This window comes from Tetrao urogallus, assembly GCF_951394365.1.
Source record: "Tetrao urogallus genome assembly, chromosome: 6".
NCBI lineage: Eukaryota > Metazoa > Chordata > Aves > Galliformes > Phasianidae > Tetrao > Tetrao urogallus.
Window position 1 is genome coordinate 44,445,737 of NC_136819.1, and position 26,520 is coordinate 44,472,256.

General features: G+C 36.9%; 1 protein-coding gene across 1 annotated transcript; it reads left to right on the forward strand.

Annotated features, from left to right (window-relative positions):
- Positions 1-1,882: 1,882 nt before the first annotated feature.
- DGLUCY (D-glutamate cyclase) lies at positions 1,883-23,336 on the forward strand (the record flags this gene model as incomplete). The annotated part of the gene is made up of 12 exons (XM_079537916.1): positions 1,883-1,982; positions 5,478-5,631; positions 6,183-6,381; positions 7,874-8,027; positions 9,162-9,284; positions 10,639-10,836; positions 12,979-13,239; positions 13,720-13,819; positions 16,004-16,152; positions 17,553-17,672; positions 19,334-19,485; positions 23,193-23,336. The coding sequence occupies 12 exons, from the start codon at positions 1,883-1,885 to the stop codon at positions 23,334-23,336; spliced, it is 1,854 nt and encodes a 617-aa protein (XP_079394042.1).
- Positions 23,337-26,520: the final 3,184 nt, after the last annotated feature.

A 26,520-nucleotide genomic window follows, 5' to 3' on the forward strand; every position in this document is an offset into this window, starting at 1 on the left:
CTTTCAAATCCAAGTAATCTAGTAGTTCTTAAGATGTTTTCAAAGATTCTTAGAAATAAAGGATCCCTTGAATACATCTGTCTGAATGCATAATTCCAGATTGGTGTTAGAAATTCCCTTTGCAGTAAAAATACTACAGGAAGTTATAGGCCTGGATCAGAACTCAGCCACATTTCTCTATTCATATTCCTGTTATCTTAAAAATATGCACTTGGAATTGTTCAGAATTTTGCAATGAAGACTATTGTTAATTGGCGTATAGATCGATATCTAAAAGCAGAGAAGATGGGATGAGTCAGAGACAGTAAGTTAGAGTTCAAGAAAAATGTGCAAGCTTATTTCTTTTGGCTGACAATGTTATATAAATATGTCAGAATTAAGAATTGACGATTTTTGAAGTCCAGATACAAAGCTCAATTAAATCAATTTAACCTCTCAGAATTCTTCAAGCTTTGGGAAATATTTTGGACAGACAGCATATGATACGAGTTTAATTTCAGTCAAAATACATAATTGCTCTTTCTTTGAGTTAATTAAGGTATGAGTTACTCAGAGGTACACGTTTTCATAAGGAAGTGGCTCAAATGCATTCCACTATGGAGTGAAACCTTCTGCAATCATAGTTACAAGTACAAAACGTGGATCTTTAACAGGAAAGTTAACTTTTGCTGGAAGGCTGTAACATTTCATTGCACATTAATTTACTGGCACCTTTAAAAAAAAGAATAACGCATATTCTATCATAGAATCATCATAGAATCATAGAATTGCTCAAGTCAGAAAAAAACTTAAAAACCATTAAGTCCAACTGCAAAGTAACCTTACTACCCTAACTGTAACAACCCTTCTCTAAATATGCCCCCCCACCAAAAGGGAATCATCATCATTGCTTCTCATGACTGACATCAAGAATGGCTCCTCCTGAATTAAAGAAAAACTTGGAGGATGGTAATTCAGTTGCTTGGAGGATAGCTCAGTTTCTTTACTTAGAGTGAGCATATGATTAGATAAACAAGCACATTATCTCTGAATTAGATCATGAAAAGCAGCCGAGGTTAAAATCATAAGGAGCCAAATTATTATTTTACTCTAAAATACATTTTACTTCTTCTTTACGGTGTTATGATAAACAATTTTAATTCTTGATACTTTAGGTTAAGAGAAAAATATTTCAACTTTAATAATACTGTAAAAATACACAATTTTAATTTCCAATATACAACAAAAGAGTAAGATACTGACTGTAATTTGGGTACTTATCTCTATTCCTTCTCCAGATTGAATGAAGTACGACTTAAACTTCTACATGTTTGTTTTCCCAGTGGGAGAATAGCCATAGGATTGCTTCCACATAATGAATATTTGAGAAGTATAACAGATGTGAAATACATTAAAATGACATTTTCTGAACATAGTCTTTTTTTTTACCACAAGGTTGCATTGCTAATTGTCTGAAAGCATTTTCAACAAATAAGTAATAGTATAGAATATATCTTGTAAGTTAATCCATTTATATTTTGGCAATTCTAAGAACATAGCAAATTTTGGAAGAGTGAAGTCCAGAAAACAAAAATTTAACTACGAAAAAAGAAATGTTTATTAGGTTATAGGCTTGCAAAACTTGGCTTTTTATCCTGAATGTTAATGTGCACATCTCTGGCAAATTTACTGAAAGGTTCAGTTTGCTTTTATTCAGAAAATGTCAATGAAGTAACCTTTTAACTTTGGTTTGCCTGTTGGGTTATAACTAAAAATTTCTGAGTGATAATAAACTTTGTTTGGGGCATAAGAAGGAAATTTAAATCATGTTCTCCAGCAATTTAAAATGTTTTTTACAAGTATTTAGATTTGTAACTAACATCTTTCTGTTAAGGCCGAACAGATGCTTTTGACTGGAGGTTTGAAATCTCTCCTTCCTCATTTGCGAAGAATAATTCATTGCAGCAGAGTTCATAACAGGAATATTTCTGGAATGGCAGAAGGTAAGGCGACCTAACAGCTCCATATGGAGAGAGACTCTGTTTTGGACTCACAGCAACGTCTTTGCATATATTTTTTTTCTTTTCCTGTTCATGATGTTTACAAAGGAATGTAGAACTCTCAAAAGCAATGAAGTAAATGAGATGAAATGTCAAGTTGACTTACATTCTTAACTTGTCCGGGTTTTTTTAAAATCACATTTTATTCCCCTGACACTGTGTTCTTAAATCACAAAGCTGGATTAGAGAAAATGTATCATCCTACACATGTAAAGTACTTGGACTTTGTTTTCAAAGCTGTAGTATACTCTTCAGCTCTCTGTTATGTCAGTGAGAACTTATGGATGCAGAAAATATCTGAAAAAAGGTAAATCTGGCTTTCCTTACACACATTATCATCACATTTATTAGGCCACATAATGTGTTCATCACAGACCTTGCTTTAATTAGTGCACAGAGATGTATGGTCACAGAACTGATTTTTCTGATTCATTTGTTACACTATACTTCTAAAGTAAGTATTTCTTGTTGCCTTCACTATCATCCACAAAATAAATCAAAAAAGTCTTTCAAAATTTCTCTGAACTGGGACAACAGTGTGTTGAACTCATGCCTTAATTATCAGCATGTCCAGCTTAGCTAGAACTGTTCAGGAATATATTCATAGTGATGGATACATAATGAAAGTATACACTTCAGCTGATAAGAGACGTGAAAAATATCTTTTCATTATACAAAAAATGAGGATAGTTATCAGGAGGAAGAATAAAGTTATCTAAGAGTCGGTAAAAAAAGCTTCCTGGCTTTAGAGTATTCCTGGAAGTTGTCTACAGACTCAGTCTGACAGAAGTGAATAGCATTTCAAATTCAGTGCTCTCCAAGTTCAATTCACTGACTAAGGCCATAATTTTAAGAATCTGTGAATATAATCAGCACAGTAGAAAGTGCCTGTAGATTTCACATGGGCAGTAGGGAATGAGGCTGTAGGGTAGCTCAGTGTAGTCTTTTCTTCTGTGGTTATATTTAGTATGCTTATTTAACAAAAATTATTTTCTGTATTTAGCAAGAAGCTATTTCTGTATTTAGTAACTTTCGTTAGTAATAAAAGGAATTTTTGTGCTGAATAGTCCCAAAGGAGCAGTTTGTGGTCACATTCAGTATGCAAATACACGCTTGCCTCAGTTTAAGCCTTACTTTTACATTTTTTCCATCAGGAACAGCGTTTTATCTTTTGGTTTCTTGGTTAGCTTTGGTCAAAAGTAGAATTTGGCTGTTTTCTACAGGTTTTGAAGAAGATCATTGATTTCAACTGCCTCTTGGACGACAGACTACCATAGGAAATTGGGGAACGGGGGCTTCTGCACAGCCTCTTGTCTGTCTGCTGTCTGACACAGTAATAGCTTCCCAAGACGCACCAATAAGCATTGCAAAAAATATGAATGTCTTTAGAAACAGCTGCATGGAAGTAGTCAACAACTTAAGTCAAAGTTGATTCTAAGTGAAGAAAGTGTAGCAGTTCTGTTCTTTTTGTGAATTTTGATTTTTTTTCTATTTGTGTGTGTGTTTTTTAATTGGAAATGGTAGCAATGCCTAAGATTCAGTGTGAGAGGCAACAGATTATTCATGATCTGTAATTCTGTCTGTTTAACTGCAGCTCAAGGTAAAATTCCATAGCAAACAAACTCTAAGTCAGGCATGTCCAACCCGTAGCCCACAGCTGGCTTGGCACAGCTTTTTTTAAAAAGTTAAAACTAAAAAAAAAAAAAAAAAAGAAAAACCATTTACTGATGCTGAGTTTGTTTAGCAAACAGGTTTTTCTTGAATTCAAGAAAATGCAGTCTGATTTCTCCAGACTGCAGCCAGGCAAACTGAAGAAACAGGAAAATCTATCAAAAGAAGTTTGGGGGGTAAAGCTGCTAATTTTGAATGCTGAGCTTTGACAGCAGATGAAAGTTGCTACTGCTACTGATGCTACACATATGGCTCAACCTGCCATTTTCATTAGAGGTATTGATGATGAATACAGTGTCACTGAAGAAATGGCTTCTTTGGTGCCATTAAAAGACACAACTAAATCTCTTGATTTTTATGAAGCAGTAAAAATTACACTAAAGTGATTTTCTTTAACCCTTGCCAACATATCTGGCATCCCTACTGATGGTGCCCCAGCTATGGCTGCTTAAAAGGAGGGAGTTCAAAAATTAATAGAACATGATACAATTGCCACTGGCAGATCATGTTTGATGAAATATCACTGCACTGTACATCAAGAAAATTTATGTGTGGAAGCTTTAAAAATGGGTAATGTCATGCAAATCATCATCAAAGCTGTAAATATCATGAAGTCCAATGGATTGAATCATCACCAGTTCTAGGAGTTCCTTAAATGTACAGATACAGATTATGAGGCCATAATTCACTTTTCTGAAAGAAGGTCAGAATAAAATGCTAAAAAGATTTCATGATTTGTGAGATGTCATTTATGGAATCAAAAGGAAAATTTGTGCCAGAAAGTGAAAATGAAAAATGGCTTAAGATTTATCATTATTGGAGGACTTAATGAGTTAAACATGCATCTTCTCAAGGTGAAAAGTCAACTTATCTGTGCTGTTACCAACTTGTCTGTTTCAAACCATAATTCAAACTTGAATTATGGTGAGCTCAAGTTACAGAAAATAATTTCATGCATTTTGATGTGTTGGATTAACACGGGCCTGTGAAAAGAAAAAAATATGCACCCTTGCTTTCAGTTTCAATAAGTGAATCTGATAATAGATTTCAAGATTTCCAGAAAAAGCATCTTTTTATACACATATATCTGTGATTACATTTTCAGTTGAAATAAATGCATTACCTGCACATTTTCAAACATGTATAGATTTGCAATCAGACATTGAACTCAAAGAAGAATTTGATGAAAGTCTAGTAAAAAGACACAACATGACCTGCCTTAACAGAGAAAAAATGCTCCCTGCTTTAGAGTCATGCCTTATTCATGTCATTGCCTTCTGGCAGCAAGTACAATTGTGAACCGCTGATCTTAAGGACGAAGCACAGGAGGAGCAATACTTGACCTAAAATCTCTGAGGAGCACCTTGAGAGCTCACTGAGAATTACAACCACTTTCACTGAACAAGACATAGAAGGATTACATTCATGAAAGCAAGGTCAAATATCCCACTCGTTTTATGGGGTTTTTTTTGCTGTTTGTTTTTTTTGTTTTGTTTTTTGTTTTTTGCTTTTTTTTTTTTGTTTTGGTTTGGTTTTTACATTTTATCAAAAAGTAAGCTTTGTTACTTATATTCATAACTCTATTACATATTTTCTATGTGGCCCAAGACAATTTCTCTTCACTAAACCCAGGCAAGTCGAAAGGTCTGACACCCATGCCGTAAGAAATAGGCTGCATATGGACACTGTACCAGAACTTTACTATTTTAGGGGCTACAATTTGCAGCTCAGCATTACATTTTAAGTTGAAGAATTCCACAATTCCAGGCTACAAACAGGCCAGTGTCGTGATTTTGCACAAGTCCCTTGCTGATGACTTCGAGAAGTTCTGCCGTGCAAACAGTGGAGTGCTGCCACTGCTACACAGAAGTAAACCAGGGGAATGGAAGTGCCCTTCTCTGAATAGTGATTCTGATATCAGGTAAATACAGACTGACTCTGTTTCTCAAAGTTCTGCAGTGAGTGCTGATGATGATTAGGAAAAATCAGTGTTTCAGGGAATAACCCGCTTGTGCTTATATACATTTTAAATGAATTTATTTTCTTGGAATTACACCTTTAAGTGAAAACTGCACGTGAATATAACAGGATAGAGTCAGCCTGATGGTTTTGTTCTTGAGAAATGTATTATCACAATTATCAGTACTGCAAGTATTTCTCTAAAGCAAAAGGAAACTTCTATAAAATTTCTTACAATTCTGCAGTCTGAGAAGAATGAAGTTGTAATGTTTTACCTCTCCTCTATTGATATTAACACAGGCATAGTGGCTATATGATATTTCTGAGGGTCTCCTGTTGCAAATACTAAATTTTTTCCCCACTGTTTCTCAGAAAGAAGTGAAATGGATAAAGTAAGCTATATCTTGTGGCTTGATAGTGTCTTAAAATACTTTAATAATAATTTTTGATAATTTTTGTCATACGTATTTTCAAAAAGTATGAGAAAGCTGTGATAACTTCTTATTTCACTAGAACTGACTGCCTGCAGTACAGAAAGTATGAGTACGGAGCTTTTACTGGATCTCTAAAAAGTCTAAAGGATTATTCTGAACAACTGAAGGACATGGTGGCTTTCTATTTAGGCTGCAGCTCTAGTTTTGAAAAAGTACTTCAAGCTGCTGGCATTCCTGTAAGAAATGTTGACCAAAAATGTAGCGTAAGCATGTATAAGGTAAGGATGCACAGACATAATCTTTGCTATAACCTTTTCATTATTTGTCCATATTTATTTTACGTGCCTACACTGATCACTCAGAAATTTTTCAATTCTGCACAGTAACTTCAGTCAGATACTGGTGTTAAGAGTATGAAAATATGAGATAAAATATGCCCAGCAAATATGCCAATCAGATCAGTGCTTTTCTTAACTTCTTGCAAAGCTGAATTGGTATTTTATTCTTTTTCATGAAATGGCAGCCATTTCATTTGAATTTAGTCCTAGGTTATCAGTTGAAACTAAGAAGGAAACATGTACTGCTCTGTCGCTCAACTTTAATACATGTCCCACTCTCTATACCATTCCCAGTTAGCAGCAATATTATTTGCTATGAACCATCACAGCAACAGTTTGTTCTGCAAGTACAATGGTCACATTTCGGATTTTTCCTATGGCTGTAGAGCCTTGATACTGCACACATGCTAGGATCCAGGCCTCTGGGACCTGAAAAATGCCTCCCATAGCATGAAAACTGTAAGAAACTGCATAGTGCAGATTTTAATCTTGGCAGAGCTCCTAGTATAATTCTGACTCTAGTAGGTAGACTAATATTAAGAACACTTTCAAATACAACTGAATGCCTTTTTCATATACCTAGCGTACTGCTCTAGTAAATGAATGTTATCTTTTGGCAGTCTTTTTACTGTACTGCCTGTCAAACTGAAGGAGCAAATGTGCTTCATGTGAGACCCTTAACCAAGCTTAAAGAAAAAAGAAAACAGCTACGTATCTGTCTTTAATGTTTTTAGAATTAGGAGAATGTCATTGCTTATAGCACAAAAATAGTGTGAAGAACTACAGAGTGCATTTATTCAGTGACAGGTATAATTGTTATAAAAAATTAACAAACATTTTTTATGCAGCTGTTGCTGTCTACATTTTTCACTTATATTCAAATGCAATTTTATATATCAGATATTTACATCTAGCAACCTTGGCTGCTGTATTTCTGAATAGAAAAGGTGTTTCAGCATCCCAGTGAAAAAGGATGATGAATTCCATAGATCTTTCCTAGAGGCACAAAAGACTTTTTTAATGCAAAGAATTGGCACGCTGCTTCTGCAATAGAGGACTGCCAGTTAGCAGCCCTGACCCTCACGTGTTATTGAACGTAGTTTCTCTGAATTCCAATAGAGAGAAGAGGTTCAAACCAAATTGATTTGTCACTATGATGCTTTGTTAGTTTTTCACTTTCCATGTAGGATGTACAGAATTGTTTTCTGGCAATATTCTGAATATACTGAGGTCATGCTCTACGTTACATGTACTGAAGCAAAAAAGACATGGTTTGGAGCACTTAGTGGTCTGTATGAAGAAGCTTAAGAATGGTAGATTTCAGCTCTGAATCTTAAAAGAAGAAACTTTTTTTCTTTTTCCAAAGGATTTGAAATGAGTATTATTATCTGGCTTATTTCTTCTAATACTTTTGGTTCTTTTTAACTGCCAGACAGCTGTGCCATGCTACGCTATTTCTACTTGTTGCTGCAACTTAGTTGTCACAATGAGACCAATTCCTGAAAGCAAATTGGAAGCAGCTGTGCTAGCAACATCTGAATTAAAAATAGAAAATCATGGAGCACCAATTCACATTGGTAACCCTGGTCAGTACTTTCCATATTTCATTCCATGTGGGGTTTATTATCAATTAAAAAAATAAGAATAAAAATGGTGGAAGGGAAGCCATGGGAAATGTTAAGACTTTAATACCTGCCCCACTATTTTAATGTTTTAATTATTTTAATGGATACAAGCCTCAACTAGAAGAGAAAAAAAAAAAAAGAAAAAAGATAAGGTAGTTTTTGACTGAGTGGAATACATAGAATTCTTGAATAATGACAGTTATATATCAAGAGTGCTTTTGGTAAAAAGTATAGTTGCGTGTTTCAAAAATGTATGCAGTTTCATTTATATTTAAATGCTTTCTTGTTGCCTGGGATTCCACAGACAGGGTAGAAAAGAGATTGATGGCACGGGGAGAAGTATGGGTGGATGTGTGTGAATGACAGAAATTTGTCAGTCAGTGGGCTCATGAGCTGCATACACAGCCAGATCACATTGCATGGCATGGAAAGCGACGCCATTGGTAACAGTACACTGCAGTAATTTATTTGGTCTCGGTGCTTAAATCTGAGAGACTAGTGAGAATTCATTGCTCTGAGTAGAGATTGGGTGAGGGTCTCACCCGTGTATTTAATTTTAACAGAAAAAAAAAAAGGTAAATGAATGATCTAGAATACTGCAAGTAGGTGTTAAAGGAAAAGACAAGTTAGTGAAAGCTGGCTAAGAGTGAGATGTACTAATCCAACCCAGAGAAATAAAAGATTTCTCATTTCTTTAGCTAAATAATGCAGGAAGCTAAGGAATTAGGATGTGTGTTCTAGAAACAGCCCATTTTGCATTGCATTAGTTTATTCCTGCTTGCCATCATTGCAATTCCTATGTTGAGGGAAAGATGTACAATATCTTGGGAACTCAGTATGAACATCTTGTCTGTGTTTTGCTGCAAAAATGAAGTGAACACATTTTTACTGATGTCACCAACAAAAAGGAGGAACAAGACAGCTCAGGTCCTGAGAAGATGCACTCAATGCAAACTAAATATGCCACTTAAGGGGAATTTGCCATTGCCCTTATTCTCTCAGTATCACTGGGTAGGATTTGGGGTCCCCCTCTCACCTTCTGTAATATTACTGCTTGTCTGAGACCTATGATGAGGTTATATTGGTCAATGACAGGTCTGCTGGGAATACAAGATCTTTCCAAGCCAGACTACGGAGATCCAGTTCACCTTCACCCTGGTGATATCCCTGTGTTTTGGGCCTGCAGCGTAACAGGAATAGAAGCAGTCATCAACTGCAGTATGTACTGTCTTTGGAAACTCTTAAAATCATCCTTCAGTTGTGTGTGTGCGTGTGTCTGTGTGTGTCTGTGTGTGCATGAGAGAGAGAGAGAGAGAGAGAGAGAGAGAGAGAGAGAGAGAGATTGACCTGAAAAAAAGATTTTGTTGTTGTTTTGTGAATTTTTAAGTTTCAGTTTTTGTCTCAGTGAAGTTTATGTGACACACTTTATATAATGAAAACCTTACCCTCTGTAAAAAGTTATTATCCTGTGCTTTACCCAGTAATTTACAGCAGACATGAGTTCAAAGGGCAAGAAACCTCAACTAAACCATAGTGACAGCATTATATTGCTCCAGGTCATTGATCTATCAAAGTCTAAGTCATTGCTAGCTTCATTAATATGTTGTCTATTCACGTGGTTTGGTGAGGCATATAAAACCTCAATGATCACATTCCCTACTTTCCTTTAAATTGCTGCCCATATATTCCCAACAGATCCAGCACAGAGCAAGCATGTCTTCTCCCTTTCCACCATCCCAACAAAGTAATGTTTTGCATGTTTGAATATGCCTGATGTGATTTATCCAAAAACATGCCCATTTTAGCAAATCAAGTATTATGTAGGTCAAGTATTGAGATTTCCAGAATTAATATATAAATAAAATATTTTCATATTAGGGAGGTAACATACTGTCAGATCTGAATAAGCTTATTGCTCATCAGGGTTTTAGTGTTTCTCAAATTCCCTCTTCTAGTTCTCTAGCAAAAAAAACTTCAGGAACTCCTTGCCTGTTTATACCTTATACCTCTGTTTATTATTACAGAAACATCATCACCAACACACTATGAAAACTTCAGTGTTAACTTGTTCTTAGCTCATGCACGTCAAACCTAGTTTTCAGACTTGCCAATTCCTGACTGGCTTCCTTGAAGGGTACCAGTTGTCAGTTCCTGAATTGCCTCAGGCTGATATCAGAGATGGTAGTGTAGAAAAGCCTGATCTCAACTACTCACATGAGCTTTCCAGAAGTGAAAACATTTTATATATGTGTATGTATATATATATATGTGTATGTATATATATATATATATATACACACACACACACAAACCACAAACACACACATTTTATATATTATATAAATATATGTGCATATTATATATATATATATGTGCACATTTCTTTCCTCAAAGTGTTTTTATTGCTGCAGTGTATCTTAAAATATCACCTGTTTTATAAGTATCATCAGGCAGGGATTCTGTGTTGCTAAATAGCTTCTTGTGATTGTATCTCTCTGACATTTTGATACATTGCAATAACAAAGCGTTTAATTGAAGTTTGTGGGGTTGTTCTTTGTTTTATCTGTTTTAGGATCTCCATTGGCTTTTACTTATTCTTCTGGCTGCATGTTCATTACTGACCTGAAGAATGACAGTGTTATGCTCAGATCCTCAAGAGAAGTCCCACAAGTCCATTGCATTTCACAAGATCCTTTGCATTATAGTATGGTGTCTGCAGAAGCAGCAAAAAAGATAAAGACTCTAGAGAGCCTAATTGGAATAGATCCAGGTAAAAACAAAATCTCTTCCTGTAACAGTTCAGTTCTGAGGTAGATATGAATGTTTGTATAGCTATCCACAAATTTAAAGAATACAGTAAGAACATAAAGACAACTTTAACCTTAAAAATATATATATATTTGTTAATATAACTTGATGTTTCAATATCATGGTGATATTTAATACCAGACTTTGACCTGAACCATTCAACTTCATCAGTAAAAGAACACACAAGTTTGATGACTGTATTCTCTCAAAGTACAGAGAAGCTTTTCTGTTTACAGCAGACTGGAGTGTCCACAGGGAATAAGAAATGTTTACTGAATAAATCTGAAATTGATATGTAAAGAACAGGATGTCTCAGCAAGCTCATAGCATCTATGTTTGTATTCACTGTTGAGTAAACAACATGTTTCTTTAATATTTTCATGACTAATGTTTTCTTACGGGGATATTCTTGTAGCTGCATGTGTTTTTCAAACGTCCCTCTCTGATCAGTGAAACTACACCAAGCTCTGCTGAATGTTTGTCACTGAGCTCTTTGTGTGATGGACCAAAGTAACCTGATCTCAAGAGAATGTTGAAAGATAGGGCTTTGAGTGTATAAAAGAAGAGAGGAGAATAAAGGATTAAAAGCCAAACAGAATAGCATAGCCATTCCTAAAATATCTGTTCAATTAGACCCTTCTATCTGCTGTAAATTCTGATTTCAGTTTACCATGAGTTTCCTGAAATCCTCTACAGGCAGCAGTGGAAAGCAATTAACAGACTGCTCTCCCCAGCTCAGGGTTTGGCTGCATGCATATATTTGGGTCTGTTTATTTTTACTCACAAAGCCTTTCCTTTTATCCACTCTGGAGTTCAGCATGGCACAATGCCACGCTCTAGAGAAACATGAGAGCTAACTTCAGAGCTAGCTTATTTTGTTGTTAAAATGCTAAGAGTGCCTACACTGCTGTGGTACTTTATCTCACTTGAAACACCGTGCTTCTCAGAGACTAATATATCCTTCCTCTATCTGAGTTCTGTTGAGAACTTTCTTCTGTGTCCAGTGTTTACATTTCATCTATGCATTGGCTTTATATTATGTAGGAGGAATTAAGAGATAATGACAGAGGAAACAGTTTCAACAATAGGAAAGAAGGAAAAAAGCATGAGAAATATTAAGATATGAGGAGACTAGAAAGCAATAGCGAGGACTTGCCTCTCATTATCAGCTCATGAATATCAGCACATCATGATAGTATTCGTAGTTTTCAGGAATGCAAGAAAATCTAAAGGACTGCATTGCACACTTGTGTTTCTGAATCCCAGGAAATGAAATAAGAAAAAAATATGAGATTTACACAGACGCAGTGTTGCTTTTTCAAGACCTGACAAAAGAGAAGAGAGATCTGCTACTATGCACCTATTTGTCAAGGTTAGATAGCAGGTAACAAGATCCTTTAGTAGTCACCTAGATAATACTGTAGTGATTGAGTTTTGCAAGTCTCCCAGTAGCTTACAGCAGCTCTGAACCTTCACTGCTGTGGTTAATGATTTCATTAAGTTGAATTGATTTGGGAATTAACTCTTTCCTGAGGGAATAGAGTTAAGCGGAGATAAAGAACCAGCTTACTCATCTGAGGTCTGCATTGAACCTTCTGTAAAACTTGGGAAGATAAGTATTAATCTAGTTTCAGTAGTTAGATGTGGTCTGGCATGACTATAACCACAGACCAGAGGGAAGCAGAGGGTAAAAAGACGGAAAACAATGTTCAATAAACTCTTCTTTGGGGGAAAAAAAAAAAAAAAAAAAAAAAAAAAGAAAGAAAAGAAAATTATTTGCATTAGTACATAGAAATGCTGGTATAATGATTTCCAAAACCCAGTTAACTGAAATTCTTAACCTGGAAGCACAGCTCGCTCCCCTCATTACTCATATCCTACACCTTCTTAGGTTTCCTGAGGAAATCAGCCCAATTGCTGCCTTGACCAGAGGTTTTTCTTTTTCTTCTTCCTTCCTTTTTTTTTTTTTTCCTTCCCTTTTTCCTCATATTATGTAAGGAAAGCACATGGATTCATCCAGACAGAAACTTCAAAAAGAGAGCAATGTCTAGAAGCGTACTGCTCCCTTAAATAAGTCAATGAGCCTCTAAAAATACTTTCCTAGGCAATCGCGGCATCCTTCATTTACTCCGCCCTGGTGAGCTGCTGAAGGCCTGCCTGTCCCTGTCCCATGCTCGGTCCGTGTTGGTAACCACTGGGTTTCCCACCCACTTCAATTACGAGCCGCCGGAAGAGAACGACGGGCCCCCGGGAGCCCTTGCTATTGCGGCCATGTTGCAGGCCTTGGAGAAAGATGTAGCCATAGTAACAGATCAGAGAGCCATGGATCTGAATAAAAAGATTATTGAAGAGGCTGTGCAAATAGGTAAGAGACATTTTTCCAGTTCTGTCTTGCTAATCTGAGCCAAGGTTCACTTCAGTTAATCTCACTGTAACTTACTACAGGATTTTATTTTTTCCAGAGAACAAGCAAGCATTCATCCTGTGAGCTCAGATCAGCAGTGCTATGATGTTCAGTTAAAGGTAGCTGGCAGCAAATTAATGCTTATGCACCTGGGTGGTGAGCCTGGGCGAGCTGTTTGGGAAGAATTCTGGATGTCTCTTCTTATTATAGTAGCTCTCTATACCAAGGTCCCATTTAACAGTCCTAACATGTATATTATTTTAATTTAAAGTAAGGATGTAGAAAGCTTATCAGAAACTACATAAACCTGTTGAGTCCTTTTTTTTCTCTTAAAAAAAAAAAAAAAAAAAAAAAAAAAAAAAAAAAAAGTTATTGAAACATACATTTAAAAAAAAAAAAAAAAAGAGAAAAGCATCTGAATTGTATTTTGTTTTCCTTCAGGAGTCCTGATGGAACCTGTCCCCTTGCTGAGTTATCAGAGAGAAAGTAATGATTCAGCTTTAACATTTTTGTGTGAGAATGGGAATCCCAGAAGACCTAGGTATGTTCATTTGGTTTTTGAGATAGGGTCACACTTCTACTGCATGGAGTGATAATAACAGCCATGATCTAAAAAGGTGTAATGTTTGCAAGCCATTAAGAACTGGAACGAGTAGAGCAAACTTTGAATCAGAGCATCTGTACTGGAGCACATGTACAGAATTCCATGTTATTCTGAGATTATGAATTTCTGGAATACAAAAGGAAAAAATACTTCATGTATCAATAGCTCTTTTTTTCTGCAAAAAGAAAAGAAAAGCTTTTTAGCTGTTATTCCACTGCAATATACATAGGCATTTCAATACTGTATATGTTTTTCCCAGTTTTTAGATCAGTGGAAAAATCAGGATGCTGAGAGGTGGAATCAGAGAAGGACCAGGGAAAAGAATATTTCTGCTTTCTAGAGCTTTGGTTCAAGTCTAAGAACTGAGGAATCAAATCTGATTTAGTAAATCCCAAGCATTTTTAATACTGCGAAAGTGATTGTCCTATTGCCTTCAGGCAGCCCACACCAAAGTTACAGAAGTATGCACCAACTTCTGAACATCAATTTGAACTGTTTGCATACATAGTGTTCAGTGTACAACATTGGGCAGAAATTCAGATGTATACAAGTGTGTGATTAATGTTAATGCACCAGGAAATTTTGCTAAGTAGTTCCATGCACATTTCATTATTCAGTAAGCAACTTACATTTCCTTTAAATAAGCGTATGCTGCTCATTTTTTATTGATCTTTCCTTTTGCAGCATTTTAATCCTGTTACCTTCAGTTTTTTCTTCTTAATATAAACCATTTTTCACCCCGGCATTTGGTTCATCAATTTATTCAGTTTATTCATATCCCATTTCCCTCTAAATAGAATCATAGACTCACCAAGGTAGGAAAAGACCTCCAAGATCATCTAGTTCAACCGTCCACCTACCACCAATATTTCTGCACTAGACCATGTCCCTTAGTACAACATCTAAATGAACACCTGTGACTCCACCACCTCCCTGGGCATCCTGTTCCAGCACCTCAACAACTCTTTTGGAGAAGAAGTTGTTCCTAATGTCCAAGCTGGACCTCCCCTGTTGCAACTTGAGGCCATTCCCTTCAGTCCTATCACTAGTTTCATGGGAGAAGATGCCAACACCCACCTCATCACGAGGTCCCTTCAGGGATCAGCAGAGAGTGGTAAGGCTTCCCCTGAGCCCACTCTTCTCCAGACTGAACAATCCTGGTTCCCTTAGCGGCTCCTTGTAAGACTTATGCTCCAGACCCCCCACAGCTCTGTTGCCCTTCTCTGAACACACTCTAGGGCCTCAGTATCTTTCTTGTAGATACAAGAGGTACGATGTTAGTGTGCACTGTAATTTTGGCATACTACAGTCTTCCATTATTATGTACTGTTTTAAAAGCATTTTTTTCCAAGCATAATTTAATTACAGCCAGCTTCTACTTCAATGGATCACAAATTCCCCAGAACCCTGAAGCATTTCTTAAAAGTTGACAACTAAGCTGTTTAAGGTCTCCTCTATCACAGTAGATACCCACACACAAATAATTAAGTAATTCAACAGAAACAGTCACCCCTTGACAGTTCAAGCTGCAGAAATGGAAATAAAATAATTTAATTATAATATTAAGAGGCAGAATTAGCTACTAAACTTCTGCTTAAAGTGTTGGACATCTGCAGTACATCTGTGTACTTTCACAAGCCACAAACTAACATCGACTTAAAATTTAAAAGAAACCTCAAATCCACAGCCCCAAGATGTGAAACTCCCTGCCAGATACAAGTGAACAATTTGCAAGTAACATTCTTTAAGCAGACACTACATTTTTACATAAGTACAGGCATCTTCACCTTGTAAGACATTGCACATTTTAACATGAGACAGTGCAAGCCCAGATGGCTAACACAAAGAAAAATTGATTTGGAAGAGTCCACAAAAGTCTCTGTTTATTGGCAACAAAAAAGTAGTTTGAGGAAGTTGTGTTAAATCTGTAGATAAACTAGATTAAGCTCTGAAAACAAACTGTAGGAAACTACACAAAGAAATAACAAAACAGTATCCAAGTTTTACATCACATCTCAAATGATCAAGAATTAGAACTAACTACAACAGGAGAAGCAGTGAACAGAAAAATTTTTAGATAAGAATCATAGCTTTGACTGTTTTCTTCCTCTCTCTAACCAGATTTGATCACCTGATAGCAATAGAGCGTGCCGGGATAGCTGCTGATGGCAATTACTACAACGCCAGGAAAATTAATATTAAACATCTTGTGGATCCCATAGATGAACTGTTTTTAGCTGCACAAACCATTCCAGGAATAACAACAACAGGTATGTATGTGCCTGTGTTACAATCTCAGAAGCAAAAGAAGCATGAAACAGGAACTTGTACTTACTGGAAATGAGGTGAAGCAGGAGGCAGGTGCTGAATAGCCAGCTGCCTGAGGGCTCTGGCTGTTTGTCTGTGTTGAATTTAAAGAGGCAGTGTTACAGGAAAAATTACAAGTTCCCTTGGAAAGGTGCTGACAGAGGAGTTGAATTCAGAGTTCTTTAAGGATAAATAAGTGATCCCAGGTGTGTGTATTATCATTACGTGAGCATTATATACATATGAGTGGGCCTACCTACAGTCCCCTAAGTCTAGTTTCTGACACTGACTTTGTTACGTGTTGTATAGGTGAAAGGCAACAGAGAAAGCAGATGACTACTGAATTTTGAACTATTATAACCATTTTATGGTTGCTATAGCTGTGTTAAAACAGCAGTCTAGATGCAATCTTCATTTAAATTGCAATTAACAGTACACTCTCCTGAGCAGAGATTGTATAGTCTCATCTGGTGTAATAGGTCCTTTTCTCTGAGAACACATGAGTGTGATATAATCATCTGGAAAGGAGTGCGTTGTCCTCAGTGGTGTTGAGAGAAAACTTAGAATTTCATTTACAGAAGTTTAGTATAGAGATATGTGAGATATTCATGTAGCTAAAATTATTGATTTTCAGCACTTTAAGTGTAAATTAGAAATACTGTACTTTCTACAACACGTATTATGCATAAGTTACATTTGAAATTCAAATGCCATACATTGCAGTGAATATTTGGAGCTCTTCACAGTTCTGGAAATGGATATTCTTTTTCACAGACATTAACTAGCATAAATTTGAGAATATTCCATTTAAATGATCAGGTAAAATATTTATATCCACTTAATTATATTCTTTTTCTTTTTTTTTTATGCTAGAAAGAGACTAAAGGCAGTATTTAAGCTGATAATTTCTGTTATCCTCATCTCCAGGTCTCCGAGTGACAAATGTAGGGTTCTGACATTACATAGAATCACTGATACTCAGGATTGCTGGTAGACAAATATGCAGATTTTCTGCTTGACCAACAAAAACAGAGGCACTGTTCTTTAAATATACACTTCAGAAAAATTGCTATTTTTTTGTAACTTACCAAAAATTGCTTGATAATTTTGATTTCTTTTGCCTGCACAAGCACTACATACACTGTGTACACACACTTACATGTTAGCATGTGGTAAAGTGATGCCTTCAGCTCCTTATTTCATGACCTTCTGCTTATAGACACTTTCAGTAGAAAGGATAAATCATCTGGGATGGAGCTTTGAACAGTCACAGAAACTCCCAGGAAAGATTCTGGTTCCTGTGTAAATGGAGCGTTATATGCTGGTTTCATACTCATTTGATCTTTTTCTCTTTTTATTAAAGGTGTTGGAGATGGAGGAAATGAATTAGGAATGGGCAAGGTAAAAGATGCTGTAAAGAAGCACATTAAAAATGGAGACGTTATAGCTTGTGATGTTGCAGCTGACTTTGCTGTTGTAGCTGGTAAGGGATTTGTTCAGTGTGGGAGAGTTGCTGATGTTGTGAAGAGAACTGAACAGAAAGCACCTGTCTTTCCAAATGATTTGTATCAGCCCTTTCTTTGTATGATCACAACCAGTCTCTGTATTGTGTCCATCTTCTGAGCAGTTAAGCAACAACTGCACATGTAGGAATGACTGAAAATTGAGGATGCTCTGTCAAAAGTGCATTTAATTGGAAACAACTGGGCAAGCCCTCAATATTCTGGAGAAATCACACCTTAAATGAAATAACAGGGAAGAGTGACCTGAGAATTTTTTTAAAAATATCTGAATATTTGAATTGCATATATGAATTTTTGGTATAACTGATGAACCTCTGTGGGTGTGACCAAAACTGACAGGCCCAAATCGGCTGTATTGCTCTTACACGAGGGGATAAATTGTTTCAGCAGCCATACTTATGCACATCTTAATGTACAACAGAAGTTGAACGTTACAGATTAAAATTCTCCTCTAACATAACGTCTGAACCAGTGTTAAATAAATTCCTTTGTGAAGAGACATGCTCAGCAAGGACAGTCTATGAACTGAATGGTTCATTTTGTACGTGAATTGGATTACCTGTGTTTCCAACATTGCAGAGACTGGAACTGCAATTTTAGAGGGGAGAAACGGGACCGTGGTGATAATTTTATCTACTTCTTACTGCTTCATGTACATGTCAAACATGCATGGCTGTTGGGGAAATCCTTGTGATTTTTACCTTGAAAGCAATCGTCACACCCAGATCCTAAAAGCGAGTAAGGGGAATGTTCACACATTTGGGAGGATGCACTGAAACATGCACTGCATCTTCAGTGTATCAATACATGCATTGAAACAACCCCCACAGTTGTTAAAAATCTGGCTGTTCTGCATCTCGTGTGGAGGTGTCAGAGAGAACTTCTTACAGCAAGTTTTAAGTCTAACATTCTCCAATGCAGCCCCAACAAAGGGGCTGTCAAACAGGGCTGTGTGGAGTGATTTAATCACAGCATGCAGACAGTCTGGATATTAACTAGATTTGAATGAATGTCTTTTTGCACACAGCATTTGAACAAAAGACATATCAAGACACAGACAACTATCAGTTCCACCAGACCTTTTTATGTCATAAAACTGCTGAATTCTTTAATCAGATGTTACCTGTGACAAAAAGGGACTCTCTAGAGTGGTGCAGCGTTTCACTAAGAAATCTGACTTCAGTGAAAATCTGCATGGTTCATCAAAAATCATCTGCTTTTGTATTGTTAAAAGCAAAAGACACTGAGCTGTAACACTGTTCCTCAAAAGTTCATGGACTTCACATAAACTAAACAGAATTGTTTTATAAACCAGTCCCAAGGGAATTTTTGTTTTGTTGGAAGACAAACCAGAGAGAAAGCTAGGGGAAAACTTGCAGAAATTCAGTCTGAAGTACCGATGAAAATATTTTAACATCTTATCTAATTGTATGTTTCTAAAATATATTTTCCAAATTACTGTCAGTAGTTGATTCACATCCCAGTTCTGTTACAGCATTGCTGTGTGACTCAGTTGAAGTGCCCAATGACTTCTGGGGGTTAGGTATGCTTACAATAATTGTTGTTTGATGTAGTGTTACTTTTAACAGTTTGGTTTCATGGTGTTTCCTTTGATTCGCAGGCGTCTCTAACTGGGGAGGCTATGCCATTGCTTGTGCTCTGTATATTCTCAGCACCTGTGAAATACACGATCGCTATCTGAGGAGAGCTGTTGGGTTTTCACAGTCACCAAAGAAAACAGCCTGGCTGTCTGCACTTCCATCAGTTACAAAGGTAAATTCCACAGGGCCAGGGAGCTGGGACTCGTTTGTGAGCAGATGGAATCAGCTATCAGCCACTAAAATCCTGCCCAGTCATTGCATTTTTCTCATCTTTCTACAATTCCTGGCTAACTTGCTTCCACATCATGGTTAGAATATTCAGTAAAGAATTCAAGGCAGTATGAACATCAAAAGCCTCATAAATGAATTTATTTCTGCGTTGTAACTTCAAGCATAGAACCATTCTGCAATATCCAGCATAGATACTGTCTGCAGCGCTGAAGTATTTTCACTAAGATGACAGTACGTTTTGCCTGAAATTCCAACTAGGTTTTTAGAGTAGGTAGTACTTCAGTTTGTTGCTGTTTTGGTTGTTCATTTAAAGGATATAAAACTGAAACTGATCCCAACATTCAGCGTAGCTGTGTTTGCTATCCTTTGACTTTTAACAAAGTGTAAGGCAGCTCTAGCATTAGACTAAGTATTTTTCATGGTATGTTTTTTCCATTTACATCTCATTTTCCTCTGAAGTTAACATATCCCAAATCTACTATGATCAAATTTCCTGGTAACAGATATTGCAATTAAATGGGATATTGTATACAGGAAATCCTTCTTGCTTTTATTTTACAATGCTGCGCAGCTGGCAATATTGATAATAATCCAATAATGAGCTGTTGAAAGTTCAGCACAAAATCTATTGAGATAAAATTAATGGAAGCAGTTTTGCGGGAAGAAAGAGAATTACAAATTTTTCTGACAAGAGGAGATTGTATCTTTAATTATAAATCATGCAACAGTAAACAGTGCAGAAGATTTCCTGAGCCTGAACACATTATTGTTCACCTACTCCACTAGTACCAAAAAAATAAAAAAAATAAAAAAATCAGACAATTTACAGCTGCTCTCTTCCTGATAGTTTCTTTTAATGCTGCAATAATTCCCCTAATAGGATAAAAAGTACATATTCGTGTACTTGCCTAAGCACCAAGCTGCCTTCTTATAATATTTCATTTTTACTCCAAACTAGCGTTCCTTCCACGAAACCCAGAGACCGTAACAACTAAATGAAGATGTCTTCCTCAGAATGTGTGTTATTTCTCTGCAGCCTTATAGAATTGTTCAGGTTGGAAAAGACTTTAAAGATCATCAAGTCCAACCGCAACTTAACCATACTACCCTAACTCTAAGAACCCTTCACTAAATCACGTCCTTCATGTTAAAGCAACATCACGACTGCACTGCAACAGAACTCAGAACCACAGTGTTCTCTATTCCCACTCAACTGAATATGAAGATTATTCTAAATTACCCTTTACGTATATTTTACTAAGAGATACAGAGAAGCATTTGTTGATTGCCGAGAACTTTATCAGGTGGAAATATCTTGACCAACGTAGTTTTACTTACCTTCCACAACTGTGGAGTTGAGTCACAGCTGAGTCAGTTCATGATGCTGGTTTGATTTTTTTATATTCTTTTATATTTTTTTATATTCTTAGAGCTTTTCTGAGATGAATGTAAAGAAAGATGTTAAAACCTCTTTCAGAGTTGTTGTCTGCATGATCATGAGCAATATATAAAGGTGTCATTTGTTTTAGTGTTCTTTATCAATTTTTTCATTCACGAGCGACTTTTTCCATGAAGTAAATACAAATTACCAAGTTCCTTTTCTATGAATTTGGTGGGTTTGGATTTCATTGGCGTTCTTTTTTTTTATTTCTGATTTCCTCACTCCCAACATAAACATTTACTAATCAGAGTACTGTGAGTAAACTGCAGCACTTTGCAGACCACACTGCATGTTGTGTATGTTTCTTACAAGTTCAACGATAACATTTGTTGATAGAGTACTGTATCAAGCATAGTTTCATAACGTTAAGTAAGCAAGACCATTTCCCCCATGTAAACAGGTCAAAGAGCTGGAGCTTGTAAATATGTAGGAGAAACAATTTGAAATTACAACGAAATTTTGCTTATCCACTTCAGAGGTCTCTTTTGTGACATGAGAGTAATGTAACAGCTGAATTATTTCTGTATGGCTTATAGGTCTTTGTGGAAAGAAACAACCCTTTAAGGTGAGAACATTAGATATTTTAACATTACACATTTTTGGTCATTCATATTTATTCAGGATATAAAAGACATTCCTAATGTTATTGTATGGGAATAGCTAATAAGAAGTATTTCAACCTATACAGCTGTCTGCCAAGGACAAGGATAGGGCTTTGTTTGGTCGTAACAATTTCCCTCACAGCAGTGTATCATGCAGATGAAATTAAAACCAATCAGAAAAGGCATTCATAGAAAAAATAGACATTCTCAAGAAATAAGATATATACATATGCATATATATATGTATATGCATATATGTATGAGACTATATTGAGGTATTATGTAAGTTAATAGGGCGTGGGATGGAAGGAAGCTAAGATGTGATTAGGCTACTTATTCTCCTTAGATTTTTTTAAATTTAAAATTAGAGGAATACTTTATCTTTACAGGAGATGCTAAGATGATATATAAAGTTTTAATGGGCACGCCTCATGTCAAATGAAAAGCAGAGTAGCAGGAATAACTATTTTTGAATGTCTCCAAAATTCTCAAAGATTACTGAAACAACAGACAATTTACGCACCGCTGTCTTAAAGGTCTTCATCTTATAACATCACTCTAAACTGAACATGTATACACAAGTAACCTGTATAGTCCCCAAGGAAGGAAGGCATACCCAGTCACATTACCCGCTTCTTTGCCAGCGTTCCCTGTGATTGCAATTGAATCCCCTTCATTGAAATTCAACAGGAAGTTCAAAACTTGCCAATGGGGAGGTCCCAAAGTTTTAAGATTCTGGGAAATGTACAGACATGATAATCTAGAGAGAAGGGGAGGGATCGATCTCTTCGCTACTGCTGCTAATGAAGCTGCGGCTTTTCAGAAATTCTGGGAGTGGGCAGAACTGCAAGATGTGAGGCCTCTTGCAACTGTGCCAATGACACTGCTGATAGAAGTAGCGTTTTTTTAAGGCTGATTTCATCCCTTCTTTTCATGCTAACTTACCCATAGGTCCCTATCAAGGATTTGGTTCCCTCTGTGTACTTATAACAGCTCAGTTTGGAACATGCTTCATATCTGCTTACATTACTGTTAAGCAAGAAAATAACTGTTACAAACACAAAATAGAGTCACAGTTCTAAACATAGCAAGTTAAACATTATTTCAAAGAATTCCAGGAAAGAGCAACTTCGGGGTATTTCTTCTCCCCAGCCCTTTCTTAAGGGCCCAGAACTCTCAAAATCAATAGAAAAGGAGGTCAGGATGCAAAATGCACATTGGCACCACCCAATACGCAGGAAAGGAGAGTGATCATGCAGCCTGTTCAGGTTCTGCCTGTAAGCTTTTTCCCTGTTTCCTCCTCGGTACTTTTGGTTTAAAGATGCCCCTGCAGCTTGCTGCTCAGCGAAAACTACAGCAGGTAGTTCGGGTGGAGGTTTCTCTCGTTCTTATTTGTGCAATATAGGAATTTCAGAGTAGGTGGAAAGGATTCACATTTCTGAATTGACACTATCATGCTCCTTGAAGGAGTGTAGAGAAGAAAAATGGTGTCTGCAAAAAAATCCAGCGGGTGAGGTCGGAGTCTTCCCTGGGTTTAAAATTAAGGCCTCAGTGTTTTTGCCTGATATGGGATTTTAATTGTATCGTATTCATTTCTTTTTTAAGGAAGAAAAGCTTCTGAAAGCACTTGTGCAGCTTGAGGTCCGCAGTGGAGTATCTGCCAGCCTGGAAATGGAGGTGGACGCGCTGCCCTTCTACAACACCCATTCAACCATGATTGAAAAACTGCTGCAGGAGGTGCAGCACTGACTGCTCCCTACTGATTTCTAATCAGGAGGTGATGCTATGTCATTTCTTTATGTCGTAGGCTCTTGCAAGGTAAAAAAGGATCAGAAAAAGATGAGCCTGTATCTCTTAAGTCTCTTTCATCTCTGGTGTCTTGCCAATGCATAACTTTGTATTATTGCCTTTACAAAATTTCTGTGAAATGGGAAGAAGCTATCATGATGATTCAGTCTACCTTTCTTTCATGTGATTTTATAATGGATATTAAAAGATATTACACACTAAATGGTGATCTGGCTTTTACAAAGAAATCTTCTCATTAAAATGAAATACCATTGCATTGCTGTTCCTGTTTTACTAACCTCATAACTGCAACAGGAAGTAAGTCTTGTAGCAACTTGGATTTAAAAATACCCTATGGGGGGAGAACAGCTGCAGTGGAGTGTTCAAAACAAAACAAAAACCTGCAAGTGTTACAGCAGTAAAAATTGTTAAATACAGGTCTTTTGTACACTTCTTCCTATAGCCCCTCTAGCACCATCTTCTCATGCTGGTGGGTCAGTGGTGGAGATGCGATGAGGTGAGGGCTTTAACGAGAGTAAGGGTAACCTTGCAGACTTTCTGTGTAAGGGGAAGGCTGTACTGATGGCCTCCTTTATGCTACAAGTTTATGTAAATTTTGCCCCTTTCTTCATAATACAGAAATACTGCAGATGTTTTACTCTTAACATCAGGATACCATAAAGGAGTTAAATACATAGTGATAAAATATTTATGCTTAGACATTAAAATACAATCAGAAATTAAAGAACTTTGGCACTCAGTTTAAAACAGAATTGTGTAAATGAGCATTTAGATCAATTCCAGTTATAAGAATACTGCTATCAACAAGACTGTTTGAAAAACAACTAACCTGCATCTAAAAGGCCTACAAACACTGAAGCAGCACATGACAAACGGTTGTGCCTTAAGCTTGGCTTATGTCATTTAAAGTTGTGCTGTTACTTCAACTCTAGGTAGGTGCCTCTGCTGAAGACCTAACAGATGTCAGCCCCCCCAGCAGACAGCACAGGCTGTGCTTTACACTGCACACTCAGATACTGATGCTTTACCTGTCATAAAAAGATGATAGTGGTACAAAATGAGGGTACTGAGCTATTGTGCTTCAGCAGGATCAGGATGGTGGTTCTGTTTAGCCACTGCTATTTCCAAAGGACAGGAGTACTTCAGCAGGTAGCAACATCCTCTATCTATTTTCATGTTCCTCCTCTTATGTAAGACAAGCACATAACTCTTTGAGAATAAGAAAAATCAGTTTGTACCACAAACACCAGCATTCATTTTCTGAGCTCCCCGAAGATACGCAGCCCTTCAAGGCTTCAGCTGTTGAACATGTACGAGAGAAACCTTAATGCCAGAATGCTGATACACATTCAGACTTGCTCCCAGTGGTTATTTTATGACACATCACATTACATTAACTTTGTCCAAGGAACTTGATTTAATGAGCTTTCACTCTTTTCTTTCTAAAATTTAAGCTTTAACAGATCTTGCTAAGAAATAGACAATTGCGTGTGTTTTTGAAATCCCTTCTTCTCCGTCATCCCAAGCCCCACATTCAATCCAATGGTATTGAGCAGCATTATCTCCAGCAAACCTTGCTCTCATCCTGAATAGAATAATAATAGAATAAAATAGAAAGGCTCTGAGGGTTATGTTCCTCCTGTGGTGGTTACAGATCCACAGCCTAAGCTGAGCTGTTACAACGTAGAAAGAATTAGAAAGTAGAATCAGTACTGACATCATGACCAGGGAAAACAAACCCAAACCAACAGCCCTGCCCTCTTGGCCTGGTCAGCAGGTTAGATGCTACAACTGCAGCAGAACGCTGGGCCGTCACACAAGTTTTCATCTGATTTTAAACCACAGCAGCTGACCAGAAGTGAACCACAACAAAGTACCGACTCCAGCAAGCCTTAATCTGTTCAATGTAATAACTGCATGTAACAGGGCACGCTCTGCATTCCAGCTAGTTTAAACAACACGGACAGCCATAAAGAAGTAAAGCACAAACAAACAGCAAAATAAATATTTTATCTTAGAACAAATCATGTGTGTGCCTTGCAGCATGTCAGGTCATGGGAGTCTGAGTGTTGGAGCTCCTCTTAGCAACGCACAAGCACAGACTGCAGCAGCCAGGAGCCCCTGCTTCCAACCAGCTGGCACAGACAGCAGGGACTAGAGGAAACATTCACAGAAAGCAAAGCTAAACAGCACTAAATAGTAAGAAGAAAAGTGCATGTAATAAGGTAATTAATCCAGCATGGAGAGTGGTCTAAGTATAAAGAAATGTAAAAGAATTAAACAAACCAAATATGAATATAAGCAAACCTAATCCCCTCCTGGAGTAGGGACATGAATCCCTTCTGCAACAGCAGGGAGGAGAGGAGCTATAGTCTCATAAATACAATCTGTGAACAAACACAGGAAGGGAATAATAAAAACATTATTTATTAAACATGTCTCCTAATTACTTTTAATATTGCACTTCCAGTGTGGTTTCCAGAAAATTCTTAGAACATATTACCTTTTAAAAACCAATAACAAAACCATGCACAGCAACATACCTGAGAAAACCCAATGTAGAATGCCTGTCTAGGCCTTCCTCAAAAAATAATTTTGAAATTAAATATATGTATACCTATATATGTGCACACACACTCTCAACTCCAGGCTGCAGAAACAGAGAGGTGCTCAAAGAAAAGCTTGAAACCAGAGGAGAAGTGAAAGGATAAGGCAATATTCGTGGTGTAACAGCTGCAGATACCAGAAAGCACGGTGAGGTCACAAAGAAGAAACAAGACTCACATTCTTTAATAATGAATATAAAAAAACCCAAAACAATAAAAAATAGAGGAGTTGATTCTAGAAACAACTAATACAGAGCACAACAACCTCATCTGTAACTACCATTATCTCCAGTTATTCCTGTATCTCGTTTCCATCTAACCCAAAAAGCCACAGAGATCACTCATACATCACATTTCTGATATCACATTTACTCAATAATGAGCACACCTTAGCTGTCGTATTGACTGGTGAAAACAGAGTTTAAGCAGAATCTACTTAAGAGTTCCATTGACAAACATCTTGTTTTTTAATTGCCCGCAAGTTCTGTGCTGCACAACACACACAAATTTGTAAGAAT